This window comes from Aotus nancymaae, unplaced genomic scaffold (genome assembly GCF_030222135.1).
Source record: "Aotus nancymaae isolate 86718 unplaced genomic scaffold, 86718_ANA_hifiasm-v0.15.2.pri h1tg000019l, whole genome shotgun sequence".
Classification (NCBI taxonomy): Eukaryota; Metazoa; Chordata; class Mammalia; order Primates; family Aotidae; genus Aotus; species Aotus nancymaae.
The window spans coordinates 31680938-31702947 of NW_026988431.1; the positions used below are offsets into that span (position 1 = coordinate 31680938).

The following is a 22010-nucleotide window of genomic DNA, read 5'->3' on the forward strand; positions in this document are numbered from 1 at the left end:
CAGCACTCCAGCCTGAGTGACAGAACAAGATTCCGTCTCAAAAAACAAAATTATAGAACAATATACTGACATAAATCAGCCTAACTTGATTCTCACATGAAGCCTAATTAGGTCCGGGTGTGATGGCTCATGCCTGTAATCCTAGCACTTTGGAAGGCCAAGGCGGATGGATGACCTAAGGTCAGGAGTTAAAGACCAGCCTGGCCAATATGGTGAAACTCTGTCGCTACTAAAAATACAAAAATTAGCCAGGCGTGGCGGTGCATGCCTGTAATCCCAGGTACTCAGGAGGCTGAAGCACAAGAATCACTTGAAACCAGGAGGCAAAGGTTGCAGTGAGCTGAGATTGTGCCATGGCACTCCAGCCTGAGCAACAGAGTGAGACACTGTCTCAAGGAAGAAAAAAAAAGCCTAATTAGACAGAAAATCAATTACAAGGAAACTAGGGAAGTGGAAGATGTTTAGTGACTTGCCCAAGACCATCCCATATAACTGACAACTTCCTTTGTCTTCTAATAGTATTTTCCCCACTACAGACTAACTAGTGGTCAACTACATGTCACTCAAAGCAAAAAAACAAAACAAAACAAAACAAAAAAACAGTTGGACCGCCAATACAACTTTCCAATTTTAAAGCCAATTTATTCTAAACATTTGAGCCAATAAAACATTTTAAATGACCATGTAATCTGTATCATCAACAACCATTAAAAGCACAACGCTGTCCTGTCCTAGTACTCTAAAATACCATACCGCTCTTGGTTTTATTCTCCTGATTTATTCTTCCACTCATCTTCCTTCAAGATTATTTCCACTTAAAATATCTGGACTGAAAACAATGAGCTAGTAGTTCACACTGTAAAATTCTTCTATACATTCAACCAGTTCACAAAACCTCCTTGGCCCTTATCTGAAACTTGGCAGCTCTCCCAGTAACCTTGGAATATTATAGTACTTCCTTTTTAGGTACTTTATGATAACGGCTGTTTCCTAGCTACTGTCACATCCAAGCCATCCTGTTTCTATCATTATTCAAAAGACTGATCAGCTTTTAGGACCCTTGCCAGGACTGTTGCCAACACTCCTCCACCTTGTGATAGATCAGCCTCATAAGTCACCTCTCCTTTGTTGCCTAGTCACTGAAACGTTGTTTCTTGGTTCATAGTGTTCTCTATCCTAATTCAAGCCACGATGCTGACGCATTTTGATATTCTTATTGAATATACATCCAATATCTTTCAATCCACAATTTCTACTTCTGTAGGTCTGATGAGAAGCTAGCAAGGAATATACTAAGGCAAGCCTCTCTGAGGGACAGGTGAAGGAAGAAGTTTTAATATTGGATATGAGGCTTTTAACTTTCTTGAGTATGTTTTTTCAGGTCCTCTCCACATCCAGTTAAGAGACATTCGTATCCTAGCCCAATGATGCTGCAAACAGCATGACATCTATAAACATTTTCTAAAACTATGCATGCCATATTATACTCTGTCTTGTTTTAAGTAATCCAGGACACTCAATGAACTACAACTACTGAAAGAAGTTCCTGGAACGAATCACAACTGACATTCAGTAAATTGGCATTACTAATATCTGGGTTACAGAGTTTTAGGAGAAATATCAAATGATTATACAAACTGGAACAGCTACAAATTTCATCTTCAATGCCTTTACACTTCTTTTACCTGTCCTAGATCAGTTTTCTCACTTACCTCTTTTAAATCAATTCCAGGCCAGGAGCAGTGGCTCAGACCTATAATCCCAGAATTTTGGGAGGCCAAGATGGTGGATCACCTGAGGTCAGGAGTTCAAGACCAGCGTGGCCAACATGGTAAAACCTCGTCTCTACTAAAAATACAAACAGTTCCCGGGTATGGTGGCACGCACCTGTAATCCTAGCTACTGGGAAGGCTAAGGCAGAAGAATCATTGGAAACCAGGAGGCAGAGGTTATAGTGAGCTGAGATCGCGCCACTGCACCCCAGCTAGGTGACAGAGCAAGACTCTGTCTCAAAACAAACAAATGAAAACCAAAAATTATCCAGTTATGATGGTAGATGCCTGTAATCTCAGTCACTAAGGATGTTGAAGCAGGAGAATTACTTGAATACAGTGAGCTGAGATGGCACCACTACACTCCAGCCTGGGCAACAGAGTGAGACTCAAATAAATAAATAAATAAATAATTCAATTTTTTTTTAGTCACTCTCCCCCCATCAGTGTTCATGTTCTCCAAGAATTCTGGCAATCGCTCCAGATTAAGAAATCCTGTACTGAGATCAAAGGCCCTCACTGGCAGAAAACAAATCTCTTTGGTCTTCCTATCTTAAAAGCAAGGAAAAAACCTAGTAAATAGTGAGAAATTCCAACAACATACATTCAGTTTGCTTTAGTAGTTTGGAAACAAATTGTGAATTAGTGTTTTCAAAGGATTCTGCTTTATATATGGTTAAAGCTAGTGTACATGAGAAACTGCACAAGCATATTCAACCCAAATTTACCAAGGAAGCATTTTTAAGAAATCTCATTTGTACCTGGATATAGCTTTATTCATGCAATGTTTTCCGTATTTCAATTCTTACTGAGAGTACATGCAGGGTAATTTGGCTAGGAGCATTAAATAAGTTAGGTTCCCTCTTTGAAAATGAAACTAGCAAAAAGCACCATATTTCATGTATTTAAACAACTATAAACAATAACATAAATGAAGTATGTTAATACATCAAGTCCATTTTTCCTAAACATTACTTAAATAAAACCGGTAAATGCATAATCCTGTATGTTTATGTATACACACACACACACACACACACACACACACATACATACATAGGACTATCATAATCACAAACACTAGTCATCTCTTTACTTAATTGATCTGCCCTAGATAATCTGTATAAAATTCTACATATATAGGGATAAAGCCTTTGGAAAATAATTTAGCAGAAATCATGAAGGGATTTAATATTATCTAAAACACCCATGTTAATTTAAAACCGTATGTTTGAAATCAGCAAGTACACAAAAATAGTATCGATGTATTTGCTAAAAGCTAAACTCATGAAGAACAGTAGGTACCGTTGGGTGTAACTGAACAGAGGCTGAGAAAATTCCTAATTAAAGTTTCTAACTTCCTTCAAGGCTCTAGCTCTAAGTAACTTGAAGGCAGTGAATGCTCTCATCTTACTACTCATCAGCAGCTTTTATAATCTACTGTGTTTTGGAGAAACTAAACAAAAGCAAAATATTTACTACATGCCTTCTAATTACCTAAAAATAATTGTAGTGTGACAAATCTGTACACACTAACATGGGGAAGCAAGCATCCAGCCATGAAATACATTACTTAGCTCACCTGAGAATGTGGTAAGTTCCCATCAATGGAATGTAAATAGAGGGACCAAAGGCTTCTAAGAAGTAGACACTGCTTCTCTTTCTCTCGCCCCTTCCAACCAAATGAAAGCAAACAACATGAAGGCTCTAGGGGTAAGAAGAGCCAGAAAATGGAAGGGGCTTAGATACCTGAATCATCCTATGAAGAGAAGATATCTACCACTAACTCTGGTATTGGATGGTTACATAAATGAGAAATTGTCTATCATGATAAGCTACTGATTTAAAGTATATTTTTTAACAGCATGTTAACGGTAAATGTAGCTGCTACACTCATTTAAGACAGGTAAAAATATCCAAAAGTAATTTCAAGACTTTCTAATTATGTTAAAAAAAAAACCTCACTCTTAAGTAAATATTACTTTATCATCTGAGGATTTTCAAACAGCTATGAAATGAAAAAAGCAATTTAAGGCAGGGCGTGATGGCTCATGTCTATAATCCCAGCTCTTCGCGAGGTCAAGGCGGATGGATTACCTGAGGTCAGGAGTATGAGACTAGCCTGGCCACGATGGTGAAACCCTTTCTCTACTAAATATACAAAAATTAGCCAGCATGGTGGCAGGTGCCTGTAATCCCAGCTACTCGGGGGGACTGAGGCAGGAGAATCACTTGAACCTGGAGGCGGAGGTCGGAGGGAGCTAAGATCGCATTATTTGTACTCCAGCCTGTGTAACAAAATTGAAACTCCGTCTCAAAAAAACAAAAACAAACAAACAAAAAGCAATGCATAGGTTTTTGACCTAAAACATTCTGTATATTCTATGTATTACTTTTCATTCTAGGAAAATAAAGGGAAACCAGAACTAAACTACTTAAAAAGAAAAATGAGCCAGGCTGGGTGCAGTGACTCATGCTTGTAATCACAGCACTTTGGGAGGCTGAGGTGGGTGGATCACCTGAGGTCAGGAGTTCAAGACTAGCCTGGCCAACGTGGTGAAACCCCATCTCTACTAAAAACACACAAATTAGCCGGGCATGGTGGTGGGCCCTTGTAATCCCTGATACTCGGGAGGCTGAGGCAGGAGAATCGCCTGAACCCGGTAGGGCAGAGGTTGCAGTGGGCACATATTACGCCATTGCACTCTACCCTGGCTGACAAGAGCGAAACTCTGTCTCAAAAACAAAACAAAAAATGATCTATAATTAACATATTATTAGGTCAAAGTAAGAGTAAAGATTAATCAAGCCCAAGGAAGATTTAAAATTTATCCAATAATTTTTATGTTAACATAGTTTCCTCATAAAAAATTCTTAACACAGTGACTGGTCCAGAGGGTAGTAGGTTATCAGAACTTATTAACATTAGTGTCACTAAAGTTGGTACACAATCTGCCCGTGATATATTTGACTGGTATTTTTTTTTTTTTTTGAGATGAAGTTTTGGTCTTGTTGCCCAGGTTGTAGTGCACTGGCACAACCTCTGCTCACTGCAATCTTCGCCTCCCAGGTTCAAGCGATTCTCCTGCCTCAGCCTCCCAAGTAGCTGGGATTACAGGCATACACCGCCACGCCCACCTAATTTTTTTTTATTTTTAGTAGAGACAGAGTTTTACCACATTGGTTAGGCTGGTCTCCAACTCCTGACCTCAGATGATCCGGCCTGCCTCAGCCTCCCAAAGTGCTAGGATTACAGGCATGCACTATCACGTCCAGCTTTGAATGGCTTTTTAAAACTAAAATAGGCCAGATGTAGTGGCTCACACCTGTAATCCCAGCACTTTGGAAGGCAAAGGTGGGCAGATCACGAGGTCAGGAGTTCAAGACCAGCCTGGCCAACATAATGAAACGCTGTCTACGAAAAATACAAAATTTAGCGCTCACCAGGTGGCGGGTGTCTGTAATTCCGGCTACTTGGGAAGCTAATGCAGGAAAATTGCCTGAATCTGGGAGGCAGATGTTGCAGTAAGCCAAGACCACACCACTATACTCCAGCCTGGGTGACAGAGCAAGACGCTATCTCAAAAAACCAACCAAACAAAAAAATCCAAAAAACAGACCCAGCAGGAGAATCACTTGAACCCAGGAGGCGAAGGTTGCAGTGAGCTGACACCGTGCCACTGTACTTCAGCCTGGACGACAGACAGAAACAACACCAACAACAACAAAGGCCAGGTGCAGTAGCTCATGCCTGTAATCCCAGCACTTTGAAAGGCCAAGGCAGGTGGATCACTTGAGGTCAGGAGTTCAAGACCAACGTGAGATCCTGTCTCTACTAAAAGCACAAAAATTAGCCAGGTGTGGTGGCAGGTATCGGTCATCCCAAGCTATTCAGGAGGCTGAAGCAGGAGAATCACCTGAACCTGGGAGGTGGATGTTGCAGTAAGCTAGGATCAAGCCACTGTACTCTGGCCTGAGAGACAGAGCGAGACTCCATCTCAAAAAATAAAAATAATCAATAAATAAAAATATAAAAAATAGCCAGATGTGGTGGTACACAACTATAAACCCACCTACTATGGAGGCTGAGGCAACAGAATCACTTGCACCTGGGAGGCAGAGGTTGCAGTGAACTGAGATTGTGCCACTGCACTCCAGTCTGGACAACAGAAAGAGTGAGACTCCATCTCAAAAAAATAAAAATAAATAAAATAAATATACATATATCTCTGAGAAACAGAAGACAATTCAAATATTACATGACTAAAAACAAAAAGACTGGGAGAAACACAGTTTATATCTAGCACTCTCCTACATTTATGCTCAGATAACCTAAAAGTTATTCTTGTGACCAGGACTTACTATAAAACAACTTGGACCAGTTCCAAATACTGGCCTAAGACATGCACAAGGTGATGAGCTGTAACTGCAGAGTATAAAAAAATGAAGGGAAATAAAGGTAATTCGGCTGAATCACTAAAGAGGATCGATGATGCTAGCTTTATAAAAATATAATTGTAGAGAATACTACGGGTTATAAAACCTGAAAATTTCTGAGGATCAAATTAATTAATCAGTTCTAAAATATGTGCCCTGGTTTGATAGTTCATTGATTAATGTAATTATTTCATTTATCCAATTAGTTATCTGTGAAGTTTCATTTATTCTATCTGACGATGCACAACCTCTCACGAGAATCCCCCCCAAAAAGCTGTATTGATTTTGATTGGGTGTTTTGTTTTGTTTTGTTTGCATAATCTTACTGAAATTCAAACTCTATCTTTCACTTTATGCCTTCCCCATGTTTTATTAAATTTCATTATATTTGTTATATTAAGAAAGTAAAATTAATATAACAAGCAAAATTATCAAAGACAAAATATATTTACATAATAAAATACTACAAATAACTTTAATGAGAGTGACCTGCAGAATAAACACTGGCAGTATGTGGACAGGGTCTCTTTTCCAAAAGAAAAAAACAAAAGAAAGAAAAAAATTGTTTAAGCCAAAAAAAATAAGATTCCCTGAGCTGAGTGTGGTAGCAATATACACCCGTAGCCCCAGCTACTCGAGAGGCTCAGGTGAGAGGATCATTTGAACCCAGAAGTTCGAGACCAGCCTGGACAACACTGAAACCCCATCTCTAATTGAAAAAAAAAAAAATTATCTGTTAAGTAAGAAGCACCAACACATGTATTGGTAGTGTAACAGACAATAAATATGGCTATTGTGCAAGTCTGAATAAAGTCAAATTTTCTTTTCAACAAGATGACAGTTATAAAGTAGAATTCAGGATGAAGATGCCAAATCTTTCCATTTGTAAACAGACAGATATTTAAAAAAATTAAATGCAAGAAAGAAAAGCACTGTTCCTCACGTAAACTAATTAAACCTTCAAAAGGTATTCTATCACTGTGAAATAACCCTGGGGTATCATCTTAAACTTTTATTTTACATATTATCAAAGACATCATTAAATGGAGACCTCTTATATCTACCTTTGCTGAGTTCAAGAGTCAGATTTCTTATCCCTAGACAAAGAGGAAGAAAGAATATTAGATATATTAGCACTTTAAGAAAGGTTGTGACATGAAGCCATAAAGAGAGGTAGCTCTGGGTGAAAACCATCAAACTCAAGAATGGAAGGAAAGGGAGAATGGGAAGTTGGGGATGATGATGAAGGAAGTATCTGCCATGGGATGAAAATTAAGTTTCACTCTGAATTGATCCTGAACCCTCCCTTCATATCTTCCCTACCACAGACCTATGCTTGCTGACAAAGTTTGGCTATGTCCTTACCCAAATCTCAACTTGAATTGTAATTCCCATTATCCCCAGGTGTTGGGGGACAGACCCAGTGGGAGGAAACTGAATCATGGGGACAGTTCCCCCTATGTTGTTCTCATGACGGTGAATGAGTCCTCACAAGATCTGATGGTTTTATAACCATCTGGCATTTCCCCTGCTAGCATTCCTCTCTGCTGCCACCCTATAAAGAGGTGCCTTCTACCATGAGTGTAAGTTTCCTGGGGCCTCCGCAGCCATGCAAAACTGCAAGTCAATCAAATCTCTTTTCTTTATAAATTAACCAGTCTCAATTATTTCCTGAAAGCCATGTGAGAACAAACTAATACACTTGCCCATATATTCAAACCCCTCAATCCTTGATCTCTATCTTCTTATATTTTCCCAGCTTTCTCCTGATGGTGATCACCAGAACTAAACTGCCAGCAACAATGATTACCAGGACCACTATAATGACAACGCTAAGGTTAATTGCCAAATATTTCATGGTGTGTACAAGCAGGTGGGAATTTCTTATCCACAAAGAGATTACCAGCAGAAGGACTCTTTACACAACTGCATTTTGGGGCTGCCACGGGCCTAAGAGTAAATCTTTAGCCCTCCTCTGAAAATAGGCAGGGCCCAGCAATGTCCACTGCAGAGTCTTCTGAAAGATTTTCTGCTACAACTTGGTATAGATGTTACACTGCTGATACTGCACAACCATCATGTACTTAGAATGGAGCCAGTTAACAGTCACAAAAAGGCCACTGGCAGCTCAGCTTCTTTGTCTGAGTTCAAAGGCACAGACAATCTGGCAATAATAATTTATGACAAGAGTATATTGTTATCATTGGCTCAGGTCTTGCTTTTCCAAATTGTGGACACTCACTAGGTTCACCCACCAACACAATGATACCTGGCTGCACTAGTGGGCCTTTAAATATACTTTTTAACACAGCTGGGTAACGTTAGACAGGCAATCAACATCCAAAAAGGTATGCTCAATAAAGTTCACCATGCTCTGGCCACACACATGTCTTTTCAGAAATAAGGGATACAAACTCAAACAGTTCCTCTCAAAAGCCTGAGACCGCAGTGTACTCACTCTGCCCCCCACCTCACAGCACATTAACTTGTTCATGCTATACATTAAGAGCAATATGTCTGGCCCTCACCAGTACTAAGAAGCATTAGGCCCAGATTGCTCACCAGGGTCAGGAAAGAAATGACAACTAGACAGACAGCACAGAAGGATATCCAGAGGGGGCTTGGAATAAAGACCTAGAGTCAGCTGCCTCCCATTGTGCTGACTTAGCAGCTTTTTCCTTTTTTAAATAGAAAATCTGGTTTTGAAAAACATTAAAAGGTATACTGCTAAAATTACAATAAAATATACTTTAATGATTATTAAAATATTAAGAATTTCGGGGCCGGGTGCAGTGGCTCACGCCTGTAATCCCAGCACTTTGGGAGGCCGAGGCGGGCAGATCACGAGGTCAAGAGATTGAGACCATCCTCACCATGATGAAACCCCGTCTCTACTAAAAATACAAAAATTAGCCGGGTATGGTGGCACGCACCTGTAGTCCCAGCTACTCTGGAGGCTGAGGCGGAAGAATCGCTTGAACTCAGGAGGCGGAGGTTGCAGTGAGCCAAGATTGCGCCACTGCATTCCAGGCTGGCGACAGAGCAAGACTCCGTCTCCAAAAAAAAAAAGAATTTCAATTATTTCACAATCCACTGGTCCCCATGGGAAAGAACACGTATCTATGATCTTTTCCATATAAAAGAAATAAACATCAACCTTGTTTAAACAACTGTTATTTTCAGTTTTCCAATTTTATCTTCAGGCAAAAACTCTAAACATTTAGAATATTATATGATTTTAAATTCTGTACCCAACATTTTGAACTGTAGCAGTTATAGCTAATAACATATTTATTGTATTACACACTCATGTATTAATTCTATTCAAGGACTTATATTTGCATAGTTCCATAAAATTTTACTCCTTAATTTCATTATGGTATTTCTGTCTTTCGATGTGCTCTCCCCATCTTTATCATAAAGTTTCACTGTAATCAATAATATATGTGTCCTCTCATCTAATGTCTCAGTATCATTTGTTTATAATTACAATCCTTAGACATTCTTGGGCCATTTTAATACTTCTTGAAACTTTCAAGCTTTCACTCAATGACCATCAGAAAATTATTAAAGCACTTTTATCCATTCTCTTAATAGCTCAGAAATGCATACAAATCCTATTACAGTTACTATGTAACTGTCAGTTCTAACACAAATTAACAGGTGGAATTTAAATAAACCCACAGCTGCTTTCCTTCTTCCTTGAATTCCTCTCTCTTTGATGACACAAAGCGAGTGGCATCTAATCCATTTATAATTCGGAGGCTGGAAAAAATCAATGTCACTATAAAAGTCCATACTTTTCTTTGACACTAGAACAAAGCTTACTCCCTAAGGGAGAGAGAATGATCATAATCTCTAAGACACCTACCTCTTGCCCAGTCATATTTAAATGGACAAAAATAGTTTCACCTTCAAAGTCAGTTGTCAAAAGCAAACTGAAGACCAAATTATCTCACTACGTATACTTAATTTTTAGGCTAACACCAGCAGTTCCTTATTTACATAAGCTGTTGTTATCACTACACTAAGACCAAAGAAAGTTTGCTTAGTGTTAATCAACACTTTGTAATTGTATATTAATAGATCATTCGATTAGTATAAATGATTTCTGTTTCCAAGATTGGAAAGTCCATGAAGATAAGGGTCAGGTGAGTTTAATTAATATTGTAGACCTTGTGCCTAACCCAATTAGCTTGGAAATTTTGTTGAATGAATAAATGAATACTCCAATTTTCTTTCCGTTTTTTTTTTTTTCTAGACGGAACTTCACTCCTGTTGCCCAGGCTGAAGCACAATGGCACAATCATGGCTCACTGCAATCTTGACTTTCCAAGCTCAGGTGATTCTTACACCTCAGCCTCCTGAGTAGCTGGGACTACAGGCACATGCTACCATACCTGGCTACTTTTTGTATTTTGTTTGAGACCAGGTTTTGCCATGTTGCCCAGGCTGGTCTCAAACACCTGGGCTCCAGAGACCTGCCCGTCTCAGCCTCTCAAAGTGCTTGCATTACAGGACTAAGCCATCATGCCCGGTCCTACAGTCTAACTTTTTTAGTTGATCTCTAGGTGTACAAAATGAAAATGCCAATGGATTATAGAAACTCACTTAAGTGCTTACTAACTCATAACTACTAAAGCAAAAAGTATCACTTAGACTAACTATATAGCTTGAAAGTTCCAAAATTCAACATGTATTTAGTGTCACAGATCTAAAAGAATGTCCAAACTACTCTCATAGCCATCCTCCAATACTTATATTCCCACAAACTTACTTTCAGTAAATACAACTAAGTCAAACAACTAGGGATCACCTTAGATTCCTTCCGCTTTGTCATCTTTCAGAATCATTCCAGAGCCTTAATATTTGCAGGATCTGTCACTTCCTCTCCATTCTCACTAACCTTCAATACATTTGAATTTTCATTAGAACCCTAATGGATCAATGTTTTTTAAACAAAACCAAAAAAAGTCTTTAATTGGTCTGATTCTACCCTTACTCGCTCACCAAATCATCATCTAAATTGCTCCCAGAAAAGCATTTCCAAAAATGAAAATAAAAACAAGTCATTTTTAAAATACCATCAATTTCAGAAAAAGTCAAAACATTCAATGGACAGACTGTATGTAGTCTCTCTCAGATCTCCTTTTACAAGGGCATCTTATGTCCTCTATAGTCGAAAAATAGATTTTATCTTTGCATTTCCTGTTTCTAAATTAAGAAACATCTTCTGCTACTGCCTACTAAACTCCTACTCCTGATGAAGACACTGTGAACACTGTTGAAATGGCAACAAAGGATTTTAAATATTACATAAATTTATATGATAAAGCAGTGACCAGGTTTCAGAGGACTCCCCCCAATTTTGAAAGAAAGTTCTCTGGTAAAATGCTATCAAACAGCACTGCATGCTACAGAGAAATCTTTCATGAAAGGAAGAGTCAACTGATGCAGAAACTTCATTGTTGTCTTGTTTTAGAAAACTGCCACAGACACCCCATACTTTCCAGCAACCACCACCTTGATCAGTCAGCAGCTACCAACGTCAAGGCAAGACTTCATACTAGCAAAAAGATTATGACTCACTGAAGGCTCAGATGATCATTAGCATTTTAAAAAATATTTTAAATCAAAGTATGAACATTGGCTTTTTCGGACATAATGATATTGTACACACAATACATTATAGGGTAAATAAAACTTTTATATGTACTAGGAAGCCAAAAAGTTTGTATGACTCACTGGAACCAAACCCACAGCATCTCTGAGGTATACCTGTATATCATATAAACCTTTGTGGTCCTATCCTTTTCCCCCTATCTTTTCAAAAAGTAATCAATATAAAAAACATGATGTTAAATAACCTTAAGCATATGTTCATACTTTATAAGTACTGTAGCATCATGTGTTATGCATCATTCTGCAATACTCACTGGACCCTTAAAACCCATTTTTAAAATTTATCCATAGTGGTACCTAGAACTCTAGTTTACTCATTATAAATGCAGTAAAGAATTTCAGGCCAGGTATGGGGCTCACATCTGTAACCCCAGCAGGCAAACTGGGGCCAGTAGTTCAAGACGAGCTTGGCCAACAAAGGAAAACCTCGCCTTACTAAAAATACAAAGAACTTAGTCAAGCATGGTGGTGCATGCTAGAATATCAGCTACTTAGGAGGCTGAGGCACAAGAATCACTGGAACCTGGAAGGCAGAGGTTGCAGTGAGCTGAGACCATGACACTGCACCCCAGTCTGGGCGACAGAGCGAGACTACATCTTAAAAAAAAAAAAAATTCAGAGTTTAAATATGCCACATTTTATCAATTATCCTGTTTACTACAGAAATTTGGAATTTTTCCTTTTTTTGCTAGTATAAACAAAGCAACAAACATTCATTACTATAAATGCCTTTTATATACATGTAAAAAAATTTTATCCAGAGGTTATATCTAGGAATTGAATTGGTTTTCCTCAATGTTATATTCTTAGTAAAGAAAAGAAGAAAAAAGTGGTTTCCACAGTATAAACACTCATTAAATATTTACTGAATAAATGAAAACAGGACAGTCATTCAACTCTTTTTAATATTGCTAAAATATTCTCGAAAGAAGAATCTGTACACAGATCTGTACTTCCACTAGCTGGTTCTATCCTTGCTGAATATTGGTATGGTCACGCCTCTCAATATGATGGGTTTTCAAAATAGTATTTTATTCTGTTCCACCAAAATTTTTTATTAGATTTTTCTTTTGTTCTTCATTGATTTTACTTCTATTTTGAATATGCTCGTTTGCAATTACTTGTTCTAATTGGTTACTAATGCCATACAGTAGGCTATTGATTTGTTCAATTTTAATTTTCTATCCAGGAACATTGCTGAACACTCTCATTAGTTTTAACAGTCTACGGTTTCTCTTTCAACACAATTATATCCTCTTCCAATATGGATACTTTTGCATTTTCCTTTCCAATTGCTACAGCTCTTCTTTCTTTCATATTTTTTTTTCAATATATTGGTCAGGTGTTCCAGTAATGAAGAACAGTGATAATGTTTGTATCCTAGGAATACATCTAAATTTCACTGTTAAAAATGACATAATCTAAGCTGTAGGTTTGGGGGAGATAACCTTTACAAAGCTAAAAAAGTTCCCTCTTGCTCCTAATTTATCAAAAGTTTCTGTTTATAAAAACTATTGGCCAGGCGTGGTGGCTCATGTCTGTAATCCCAGAACTTTGGGAGGTCGAGGCGGGTGGATCACTTGAGGCCAGGAGTTCAAGACCAGCCTGGCCAACAGGGTGAAAGCCCATCTCTATTCAAAAAACAAAACAAAACAAAAACTAGTAGCTGTATTTTGTCACATAATTTTTCTAAACTTCTTACATCACTTAAGGTAAGTATAGGTGTTTTTCCTCCTGTAATATGATTATTTGGTACATTATAGTAAAAGATTTTCTAACATTAAACCATCTTGGTATTCCTAAGATAAAACCTCCTGGTCTTAAAATTTTATTGAACTTAAATATTTGGGTTTAGTTGACCTTCTTTAACCTTTCTATTTTATTTCCATTTCTACTTTTATTATTCCTTTCCTCACAGTAACGTAAGGTTTGCTGTTTTTCTTTTTTCTAGTTTCTTTTGCTTTTGCTTAGCATCAATGCCCTTAAGATGACAAATCTATAAAAGTAATGCTTTAGCTGGCTCCAACATTTTCACTAACATTTCTTTCACTAATATTCACATTACAACTCTGTATATTCTTTAATACAAACTTCTAAAATGCACCTTTTTATTCTTCCAAGTATAATACAATCTACCAGGAGACTTTACTGTGTTGAAATACTGTGTATTTCAACATTAACTGCATTATAAAGAAAAGGATCAGACATTCCTTGATGAAATCTTTCAAGATTTCCTTAATTTCAGTTGTACGATACTATTTACAGCTAAGTAATTATTTTCACTTACCTTGCTCACTCTTGAGAACAAACTTTGGAACAAAGGAAATACGAAAATTTCTCCAAACTTATCTCTTTAAACACTGTATCTAAGACAGTGTGGTGATTCCTCAAAGAACTAAAGGCAGAAATACCACTTGACCCAGCAATCTCATTACCGAATATATACTCAAAGGAATATAAATCATTCTATTATAAAGATACATGCACATGTATGTTAACTGCAGCACTATTCACAATAGCAAAGACATAAAATGAAGCCAAATGCCCAACACTCATAGACTAACGAAAATGTGGTATATATACACCATGGAATACTATGCAGCCATTAAAATGAATGAGATTGGGCCATGTGGGTGTTGGCTCAATCCTGTAACCTCAGTACTTTTAAAGGTTGAAGCAGGAGGAGCACTTGAATCCAGTATTTCAAGACCAGCCCAGGGCAACATGGCAAAACCCTGTATCTACTAAAAATAAAAATATTACCTGGGCATGGTGGCATGTACCTATAGTCCCATCAACTTGGGAGGCTGAGGTTGGAGGACTGAACCCAGGAGGGGGAGGTTGCCCTGAGCTGAGATCATGCCTCATGCCACTGCACTCCAGCCTGAGCAACAGAGCGAGACTCTGTCTTTAAAAAAAAAAAAGAAAGAAAAAGAACGAGATCACGTCCTTTGCATAGATGCTGATGAAAGCCATTATCCTCAGCAAACCAAAACAGAAACAGATAATCAAACACTGCATGTTCTCACTTATAAGTAGGAGCTGATTGATCACGTAGGGAGCTCCATACATTGGACACCAAAATGTAGGGAACCAGCCCCATCACTAGTGGGTAACCCAAGTTCAGTGGTGACAAAGAAATGAGAAAAAGACAGATTAAGAATGAAAGCGGACCAAGGGGCCATCACTTGTAGTGGAGGCAGCGAAGGCCACGAGCTCTGATTTCCCACAGTATTTACTGGTTACCATCACTTTGATCTATAGGGTAGGTGGTGGAGTGATGGTGGGGAGAGGATAACATGATGGTGGGGTGAATCTGTGAGCCGGAACTGAATCAGTGAGATGAAACGGTGTGTCATTCTAAAGACTGGTAACACTAGAAGTTTGGGAGTTTCACAGAACAAAAACATGTGATTATCTTTAGCCTATTATCTATGTGCAGCTAGTAGAGCATGGGCCTTACAAGGGGCCTACAAGTCTGGTTACGTCTTAGTGCTACGAAGGGGTGTTATGTCCTTGAGCACAGTGTTTATGGTAACAGAGCCTATGTCACCCCACACCTGGAACACAAGGCATGAAGAAGTTTGCCTCCCCAGAGGCCTCCTGCAGTTTGCCACAGTTTGTTGTTCCCAATTTATATGTTACTCATAACCAGTTTATGCAGGCACTCTGTAAGTCTTTTCTCCTTTGCTGCTTCTCCCAACAGATGAGAACACCTAAACACATTGGCTTGTCAGAGGGTGGGAAGTGGGAGGAGGGAGCATCAGAAAAAATAGTTAATGGATGCTGGGCTGAATACCTAGGTGATAAGATGATCTGTGTAGCAAACCACCATGGCACACATTTACCTATGTAAAAAACCTGCACACCCTGCACACGTACCCTTGAACTTAAAATAAAAGTTGCAAAAAAAATAAACCCTTTATCTCTTTTCTTACCTCTGATCTCTTCTCCTGGCATATTTTGGAACCTTTCGATTCATAACAGTCTTTAAATACCTCTTTCATGTTTTCTTACCTCCTTATTTCTCTGGGTTACATTCTAAGTGAATGTTTAATAAATGTCAATACTTGAATTGTCCCTCTCATGGCACCTAATGCAGTATTTTTCCTTAGTAACATAATGTACTGACTTTTTTACTTCAAGAATTTTCAATTTTCAAGACTGCTCCTTTTTCATATCTTGTTTCATCTGTTCCCTATTTTGTGTAAGACAGAATTTCTTCTTTCATCCCTCTAGCATCTTCAACATACTTATTATTTATCCCTCCCCTCTAATGTTTCTGTGATTACCTCCATGGCAGAACCAGATCATATCTGGGTTCCCTAAGACAACAGTGGGAATTTTTAGACTCTTCCCTAAGACAACGTTGGGAATTTTCACCCACCCAGTCACCAACCAAATGAACAGACATTCCAATTCAGGTGTCAGTTATAAAAATTATGTCTGTCTTCACCCTTTCCTCAGCTTTTGATTTCCTGAAAGTACTGTTTTAATATAAATTTCTATGCAAACTACTACCCTTCTGAATATTAAAGGAGTCCTTAATAATAAATACATGAACAACAAGCACAAACAGGGAGTCTCAAAAGCAACTTGAGATACATGATTACTCTAAACATAAGTCTATGTAGTAGCTATTGGCACTTTCTTTCAGCCTGCTTTACAAATAGGGAGACTCCCATTAGGCCTTGGCTTCATGTAATAAGTCTGATTCTATTCTCCTATTCTTCGTGAAGCGCTTTAACACTCAAAAGTCAAACTCCTGGCTGTAAGTACCTGCTTCTCTGCCCTAATTCTATCCTGTTCATCACTTTGTAGTTTTCTTCCATACAAACAACAGAAATACTTTGTTTCTAAAACACTAATGTCTGCTTGTATTATCTACCTATCTATCTACCTGAGATAGAGTCTTGCTCTGTCCACCACGCTGGAGTGCAGTGGCACAATCTCGGTTCATTGTAACCTCTACCTCCCAGTTGAAGCAATTCTGTCTCAGCCTAAAGTTGCTGAGATTGCAGGCATGCGCCACCACATCTGGCTAATTTTTTTTTGTATTTTTAGTAGAGACGAGACTTGACCATATTGGCCAGGTTGGTCTTGAACTTCTGACCTTGTGATCCACCCACCTCGGCCTCCCAAACTGCTGGGATTACAGGAACGAGTCACTGTACCCAGCCTAAAAAAGTACTATTTTTAATACAATAATACTGCAAACAGTTTAAATAAAATCTAGTTAAATAAATCATGACCCAGGTATTTTAGGAATTACTGCACAAATAATAAAACTAAGAAGGTAAATTCATAGAAAAAAATGTGCACAACAGACTGCCAAATCAAAAAAACTTACAAAAGTTTGTAAATTATTTTAAATATCGCTAGTAAAAATGTAAGAAAATTACAGTAAAGAAAAAATAAAATGAAGCAGATTTCAAGAAAGGAACAGTGAGACGAAGTTGAAAGGTGGGTTAAAATCAAATTATGGAAGGTAACAGAGTCCTGACTACTAATCATTATCTTTTAGAAAATGAGGACCAAAAAGTTTCAGCAGAACACAGTTGGGAGCAGTAACACCTGCCTGCAATCACAGCACTTTAGGAGGCTGAGGCAGGCAGATCAATTGAGGCCAGGAGTTTGAGACCAGCCTGGTCAACATGGTGAAATCCCGTGTATACTAAAAATACGAGGGGAAAAAAAAATGAGTTGGGCATGGTGGCAGGCACCTGTAATCCCAGCTATTTGGGAGGTTGAGGCAGGAGAATCGTTTGAACCTGGGAGGCAGAAGTTGCAGTGAGCTGAGACTGTCCACTGCACTTCAGCCTTGGCAATAGAGAGAGACTCTTTCTCAAAAAAAATAAAGTTTCAGCAGAAGAGACACAGTATAAAAGAGTATAATTAGAAAAGAGTAATATGGATGAAGAATAGAATACTGTGAATAAAACTGAAAACACTTCCATTGGTCAATGTTTTATTTCAAATATAGATGATAACAATTTGCTCATATTAAATAAGGGCTGGCATTAAGCTTTAATACAATATGCATGAAAATTATTTTTAAGGAAACAAATATCTGATAAAATAAAGTCTTACATTTTTTTTTAAAAAAAAGGAAGCAAAGCCCAGCACGGTGGCTCACGCCTGTAATTCCAGCACTTTGAGAAACCAAGCTAGGCGGATCAAAAGGTCAGGAGATTGCGACCATCCTAGCCAACATGGTGAAACCCTATCTCTACTAAAAATACAAAAATTAGCTGAGTGTGATGATGCAAGCTTGTAGTCCCAGCTACTCGGGAGGCTGAGGCAGGAACCAGGGAAGCAGAGGTTGCACCACTGTACAGAGCAACACTCCTGCCGACAGAGCAACACTCCTTCTAAAGAAGAAGAAAAAAAAAAAGCAAAATACCTGAAACGCAATTACCGAAATTTTACATAAAAATATATTTTTCTGCTTGTGTTTCTACCTAAAGGTGGGAAGCAACAGAACAGGTCTTTAAAATTAATGTTTCTGTAGCTTGTTAACAATTCTTCTATTAAAGTATAATGAGGCTGGGCATGGTGGCTCATGCCTGTAATCTCAGCACTCTGAAAGGCAGAGGTTAGTTAATCACTTGAGGTCAGGAGTTCGACACCAGCCTGGCCAACATGGTAAAAATCCCGTCTCTTCTAAAGATACAAACATTAGCTGGGCGTGCTGGCCCACACCTATAAGCCCAGCTATTTGGGAGGCTGAGGCATGAGAATCACTTGAACCTGGGAGGTGGAAGGTGCAGTGAGCCAAGATCATGCCACTGCACTCCAATCTGCGCAACAGAGGGAGACTCTGTCTCAGAAAAAAAAAAGAATAATGAATAAATTGTCAAGCTTAATGACAAAAGGTCACAAATCTATTTTTATATTAAACTTATGTAATTTACATGTTGTCATTCACTGCTTTGGGTACAACTGGAACTTCAATACATGTTTTACCATTTAGCGTCATCCCACGATTCCACCTCCTTCCCTGCCCACACAAATTTCAAGACTCTTGAACACAACACATTAATCTGGTAACAAACATAAAAAGAAAGACTAAACACCCTTAAGGGCTTCAAAAAGCAATACAGGTTAAAAATATAATAGAAAGTATACTAATGAAAAGTTGCCTGTTCTAGTTCTAAAAGTAATTCTGTTTCACAATTACTTAAAACATTTTTCTTTTTTTTTTGCAATGGAGTCTCGCTCTGTGAACCAGGTTGGAGTGCAGTGACACAATCTCAGCTCACTGCAACCTCGTCTCCTGAGTTCAAGCAATTCTCCTGTACACTTCTTGTGAAAGGTGAACTAGTACAATTTTTGGGAAAGAAACACAGTATTTATGTATCTCACAGTTTAAAAATACCCGTTAGCCAAATAATTCCACCTCTAGCATTTAAAAATTTTTAAATATGTAGATGTAAACATAAATAATAAACACATTTTATGATAGTGATAGAAATATTGACACACTAAAGAAAAATAATTATGGTTCACTCTTAATAATGCATTAGTATGAATGGTGCTCCTGCAGAATACTTAATATTTGAGGAATAAATGAGAAAAGATAAAAGAGTAAGGAAATTATAAATGGTCACATACATACACAAAATAACCATGAAATAATTCTGGTTATTCCTAATTGACTACTTAAGAATACTTTTTTAATATCCTTTTTATTTTTATTATTATTATTTTGAGACGGAGTCTCACTCTATTGCCCAGGCTGGAGTGAAGTGGTACGATCTAAGCTTACTGCAACCTCCGCCTCCCAGGTTCAAGCAATTCTCGTGCCTCAGACTCAAAGGCGTGCACCATCATGCCCAAATAATTTTTTTTTTTTTTTTTTTTTTTTTTTTTTTTTTTTTTTAAGTAGAGACGGGGTTTCACCAGTTGGCCAAGCTGGTCTAAAACTCCTGACATCGTGATCCACCTGTCTCAGCCTCCCAAAGTGATGGGATTACAGGCGTGAACCACCGCGCCCGGCATCCTTTCTTCTTTCAAATATTCTGTGAGACACATGTATTACTTATACTAAATCAGATTCAAAATCTGATTCAAAACTCAAAAATACATCAAGACAATAACAATTATCTTGGGTACCTTCTAGCAGATCTTTTTACTTAGTACAATTTAAACAAAAGTACATCTTACTATTAAACAAAAGTAACTTTCCTGACACTCTTTACAAAACAAACCAAAATAAAAACCTTTCAGGATAAACCAAACGGTTTCTTACATATTCAACAGGGGTATATAAGATGCCAATATATACACTAACTGATTCCACATAGGTTATTAACGTATTGCTTTATATGTGAAATAAAAACTTAAAATTTACCTGCATTGCACTTTTCCCCAGTTTCACCACCTCAAATAATGTGACAGGCTCCCCTTCACCATTCTGTTGAGGGTGCCCATTAGCTCTTCCACGGCCTGTTCCTCTAATTCCAGCTTCAATTCTGCTCTTCTCACCTGGAGATTTTCGAGGTTTCTTATTTGTAGACTGAATAAAAAGATTAAAAAAGATTACATTCAATTCAGGTTTATTTTGCTTTATAGAAAACGATCACTACTACAAATAAATATAATCCCTAACCAAAACAAACTTTAAAATTTCTTCTTACAGATTAAAAAAAGGTCAAAGAACAAAACATAAGTTTATACATAAAAAGGTATAAAGGTAACTTTTTCTTTTGTTTGAGACAGAGTATTGCTTTGTCGCCCAAGACGGAGTGTAGTGGCAAGATCCTGGCGCACTGCAGCATCTGCCTCCTGGGTTCAAGCGAGTCTCCTGTCAACCTCCCGAGTAGCTGGAATTACAAACCCTGCCACCACGCCCAGTTAATTTTTTGTATTTTCAGTAGAGACGAGTTTCACCATGTGTGAGGACGGGCTGATCTCATACTCCTGACCTCAAATGATCCGCTATGGAAAGTACAAAAGTTCCTTTTTAAAGTTTCTGTCTTGTTAGAAAAAGTGTGCTAATAACTTTGTTAAGTCCTATCCATGTAACTGTTGGATGTGCCATGCTTACGGGCACATAGTATATTCTATGTCCTTGTACTTTGACCTAGATATCTGTGCTGGATGTGCTCACAGACACATCCCAGCTCTCCATTGCTTTTAACTGTTTAGAAAAGTTTTAAGTTGTTAGCCAATTGGGTTTTAGTTTATATTGTGAGGTCTGGCTCCAGCCAATGGAGATCAGACACAGTAGTAAGGACGACCCCAAATGTCTAAGAAATAAATTTGTGTGTTTTCCTTTGTTCTTTCTACTCTTGTGACACAATGGCTAGCAAGGGTACCCTTCCTGCAGTCCAGGAAGTAAAATTTGCGTTGCTCAAAGATCTCAGTGCTAATTTTTCTTTGCGGCACTGAGCATCTATTTCCAACATCCGCCCACCTTGGCTTTCCAAAATGCTGGGATTAAAGGCATGAGCCACCACACCTAGATGACGTTTTAAAAATTGCTTTAGTACTTTGTACAATAATAATGTCAATGCTCAATATTTTAAACTTAATTCTGCATACCTTCATTGATACTCTCCTACTTCCTCAGAAATCTTGCACAAAAATACTTCTGGGAAATGCCACATACTCAACTTCTCCCTCTACTGAAATGCTCAAGTATTTCTTAGTCACGCAACAAATACGCTGAACATATCTGGAATTATTTCAAGTACTGACAATACAGCAATTTACAAACAGACAAACATTCTTGTCCTGAAGGAGCTTACATTCTTCAATTAATGTACCATTCCCTGCTCCCAACTTTATTTTACAAAGTTAATACTTGCTATAATTTTATCTATATCTCCCTTTTGGGGCCAAGGATCATTTGAAAAAATTGTTGGCAGTCACTATATCTATTCCTATCAATTTCATTCATTCATACACAAACTCATTCTATGGTTGCTGCATCACCAAACTCACCAGTGACACCAATGTTGCTAAATGCAATAGACACTTCTTGAAACTCTCTTAACAATTTTTTTTTCCTTTCCTTTCAGTTATTTTTTCCCTCCCTGTGTTTCTTACCTGGAAGTATTACCTAGAGGTCTCCCCTAAGCATCTTTTCTTCTCAATCCTTATGCCCTTTATTAA

General features: G+C 38.0%; 1 protein-coding gene across 3 annotated transcripts in view; it reads right to left on the reverse strand.

Annotated features, from left to right (window-relative positions):
• STAG1 (STAG1 cohesin complex component) overlaps window positions 1-22010 on the reverse strand; it is a 415374-nt gene that overhangs the window by 262806 nt on the left and 130558 nt on the right. For 2 of the 3 annotated variants that reach the window (XM_012451163.2, XM_064378722.1), the window contains one exon: window positions 20245-20409. In XM_012451163.2, coding sequence (XP_012306586.1) covers window positions 20245-20409 — 165 coding nt within the window. Of the gene's footprint in view, window positions 1-20244; window positions 20410-22010 lie in introns of those variants that run through there. The other variant, XM_012451164.2, reaches the window with a different exon arrangement.